This window comes from Pleuronectes platessa, chromosome 9 (assembly GCF_947347685.1).
Source record: "Pleuronectes platessa chromosome 9, fPlePla1.1, whole genome shotgun sequence".
NCBI lineage: Eukaryota > Metazoa > Chordata > Actinopteri > Pleuronectiformes > Pleuronectidae > Pleuronectes > Pleuronectes platessa.
This window is the reverse complement of record NC_070634.1, coordinates 19,031,147-19,034,938: the sequence shown is the minus strand read 5'-3', so window position 1 is coordinate 19,034,938 and position 3,792 is coordinate 19,031,147. Positions and strand designations below refer to the sequence as shown.

General features: G+C 38.6%; 1 protein-coding gene across 1 annotated transcript; it reads left to right on the top strand.

The window, feature by feature from the left end:
* Window positions 1–2,685, top strand: srek1ip1 (SREK1-interacting protein 1). Its single transcript, XM_053430759.1, has 5 exons — window positions 1–142; window positions 291–338; window positions 665–823; window positions 1,090–1,150; window positions 1,521–2,685. The coding sequence occupies exons 1-5, from the start codon at window positions 1–3 to the stop codon at window positions 1,762–1,764; spliced, it is 654 nt and encodes a 217-aa protein (XP_053286734.1). The 3' UTR covers window positions 1,765–2,685.
* Window positions 2,686–3,792: the final 1,107 nt, after the last annotated feature.

Below are 3,792 nucleotides of genomic sequence, written 5' to 3'. Positions count from 1 at the left end.
ATGGACTGCCCAGTCTCCTGCAGAGAGGAACCACCGACAGCCCCTGATCTGAGAACTTTGGATTCAGGCTGTGTCGGTGTGTCTTCAGGTAATCAAAGCCCTGCTGGGGTCATTGTCATGATCGAGGATGAACGGGGGACCAGTCAGAAGTATTGTGGCATAGATAAGAATATAAATAGTGCCTGAAACGTTTCCATGTGACCTAAAGATCTTGTTATTGGTCGTCCCTGTACATGTACAGAAACACTGAATTAGTTTACTGATTCCCTCTTGTATATCTTTACTTACAGGTCCTAACAAGGACAACATCAGGGCTGGCTGCAAGAAATGTGGATATCGTAAGTAAAGCTTCGACTCTCAAGTGCCATGAATACTTAAGGATGTGTTGTTATAGAAGTCCCTCTTTAAACCTGGATAACTGTGGGTTTGTTGTAGTCGTGATAGAATCTGTTATTAAGCTCTAATGTACAACTCTTTCAACATATCGGTGAGCAATATGCGTAAAATTATGGTTTGAGCTACATTTTCATGACCCTGTTGCATATCCATTTATAAAGGTTATAAGAGTTGAGGGTTAGGATTAGAAAATGTAAATAATAATAAAAAATGTTCTGCTTTACTGTTGTTGTTCATCCGTTCTCTTCTCTGTGTGGATTTACTCCAGCGGGCCACTTAACGTTTGAATGCCGAAATTTCGTCCGAGTCGATCCCCAGAAAGACATAGTTCTGGATGTGAGCAGCACCAGCACTGAGGAGAGTGAAGAGGATGACCCTCCACCTCAGCGCACTGAGAAGCAGGCGAAAAGTAGCCAGCATCGCAGACGTAAGAAATTAAATCTCACAATTGTTTTTTAATCACTATAAAGCTGGACCTTTCACAGTGTGATTTAGAAGGTAATGTAGATGCAACGATCCTGTTAAACTCATCGGGTGGTTGGTGAATGTACATAGATAAGCAGCCGCCGTAGCCCCAGCAGTGCAAGTGGACTTACTTGTTTTTAATGTCGAGTTACTTGCCTTTATAAATGAATGAGCAGATACTAAGTAAAAAGAATCTCGACTGATCTGACTACGAATGTTACATTTTAGGTCCCAATGATGACGACAGACAAAAGCGGAAGAAGAGCAAAAGCAGAAAGTCAAGAAAAAGGTAACATTATTTTTCAAAATGTCACATTGTTATACTTGTATAGTCTTCTGGCAATAGAAACAACATGGATACACTGACCTGGTCTGACTGCCTTTGCAGATTTAAAGAAAATTTACATTTAGTTAGATTATTTTACTGAAGTTACTTGACTGACTTTTAAATCAAGAATAATCTGAGTAGGAATAAAACATATTTTTGTGCAGGTCTTCACTGCAGTTAATTATTGCCAATTCCTCATTGTGGTCAATGGTATTCATTATTTATTACTAAAGGATTACATATTTTTTATAGTATTTAGATGTAATTGCATTAGTCACAGGTTTTTGTGATCTTTTAATCACCCCCTCCCCCTTTTTACCCCAATACCAAGATCTGTTTCATCGAGTGACGAGGAGACCACGAAGAAGAAAAAGAAACGCGACCAGTCTGACTCCTCGTCTGATAAAGAGGAGAAGAGGAAGAAAAAGAAAATGAAAAGCCACAAGAAGAAAAGCAAAAAGACCAAAAAGGAGCACGCGAAGCAGCCCAAGAAAAGCCAGAAGAGCAGAAAACCAAAGTCCTCGTCATCTTCCTCCTCTTCCTCCAGCTCCAGTGAATCATCAGACGGTGACTGAGTCAATCGTCTGTGCAGCGTCTGGAGCCCTGACATGTTGTGTATATAATGCAGCCAGTAACATACACATATATAGAAAGAATCCAATGCAGAGGGTTCTTTAAGGGAATTGAATATCTCACAAAAGGCACTGTTCACTGCTGTAAAACTGACACATGGAATTATAGCACCGTCATGCTAATGAAAACTTCACCAAGACAGGCATTTTGTATTCGACAGTGTTTGTGCAGACTCATCTCCAGTGACCTGCTGCAGTGTTATTCATTGTGTTCATGCTGAATAAGTTCAGTGTAGTCGATTCTCGTTATAAGTCAAGCTGTGGTCCCAAGCTTCCGGATACTGTTCTTTTGTTTTTATGACTCTTATTCAATTTTCTAGCTTTATTGTTTTTTTTAACTCCACCAAGACATTTTAAAAGGTCAAACATCAAAACACGATTCCAACATCTGTGGTTGACAGGATTATAGTGAAGGATCTCGGTGGCCGACATATTGCTAAACATCAAGCCCATTTTTTTCACCACTTGACAGTTTAACCACGGATAAACATCATGAAAGATCAGAGATTTGTCTTTGTGGAAAGGATTGTTTACATGTTCACACTTTACTTTTGCTCAGATGGTTTTTATAGTACAATTAAACTCTGTAGGTTCCTGGTCAGACATGGTGGCTGCTGTTAATGTGAATGAATTTTGTGATATAAGCAACCATACATTGTAATTATGTGGACAGTTCAAGGTTTCATTCCAAAACACGAATGCTTGGTGATATTGGGATCTTTTCCTGAGTCTCTTTATGCAGCTTGTTTCTTTCCTGTTCACCATCTACAACAATTTGTCCCTTCTTTTTTGGGGGTCCTCCTCAGAAATTCTGCTCTGAATCAATTAAATGTATATTTCTATTAAACTTTTATTTCATTTAAATTGTGAATGAATTCATTATTGTGTTATGATAAGTGGTGACGAGGCAGAATGTCATTGTGGTTATTAGGAAACCAGAGAAGTCTGATGGGACCATTACATGGTTCGGTAGCAGATAGTCTTATATCCAGCAGAGGGCAGCATCACACCTACAGTGTGTGGTAACCTGACTGAGAAGACAATGATGTCATTCTTTTTACAGCATTAGGTTTTGAGAGAATTCTCTTCTCCTCTCAACCAACACTGTTCATCGTCATCTCCAAACTGCTTTTAAAAACAAGCTCAATGAAAGTTATTAAATCTAAATTTCCTCACACTTAAAATAGAAAGTAGTGATTTGACCTTATTTTTTATATAAAGTTATTCAACAGCTTGAAGCAACAATATAATACAGCCTCACTGTAAATATCGTTACTCCACCTAGTGGTCACAGTGTGAACATTCAGGTGGCTGAACGTCTCACGTTGCTGCCTTCATCTTCAATGATGATGTGGAATGAAAAGAGACCGAAACCTCCTGACACTAGTTTGATTTTGACAGGTAAACACAAATAGAAGAAGTCTCTGAGCAACACGACTTTTTGACTCAACTCATAACAGAGGCACCTGAGTCAGACATTAATCTCACTTATTCTGAAGGTTGTGTTTCATATCACGTCCTCGCAGGCAGAGGCACATAATCATCATCATGGATCAGCCCATTGTCTTCTTCACATTTTGGATGAAGTGGCTGCAGATCTCACAGGTCAGTCTCTCCTGTGCTATTAGATCATCTCTGTCAGAGAGAGTTTACTGATGATGTGCTAGTTAACTAACCAGACTCAGTTTAAACAGACAGGGAAAAATGTATTTATTATTAACTTCTGTCTGACAACTGTAGATCATCTACATCTCTTTGGTTTATCTTTTTCTTTTAATTTAGGAAGACCCAAAAAGCACATCTACCTCATTTAGAGAACTTTAATGACCGCTCCAGATTACCAGCATTTAAATCATGTTTGATAAAGTGAAACAACAAAAAAATGTTTGAAAAAAACAACAACTCAATGCATATTTTGTTGCTTGAAAACATCACACACACATTTAGATACCAGTTAGGAACTTTGTCTTA

What these genes read in the sequence shown, in the direction of transcription:
- srek1ip1 (XM_053430759.1), top strand. Translation starts at nt 1, where the DNA reads ATGGACTGCCCAGTCTCCTGCAGAGAGGAACCACCGACAGCCCCTGAT. An exon ending in CTGCAAGAAATGTGGATATC is followed by an intron (nt 339 to 664) that starts GTAAGTAAAGCT and finishes GATTTACTCCAG; the next exon opens with CGGGCCACTTAACGTTTGAA. An exon ending in AAGTAGCCAGCATCGCAGAC is followed by an intron (nt 824 to 1,089) that starts GTAAGAAATTAA and finishes GTTACATTTTAG; the next exon opens with GTCCCAATGATGACGACAGA.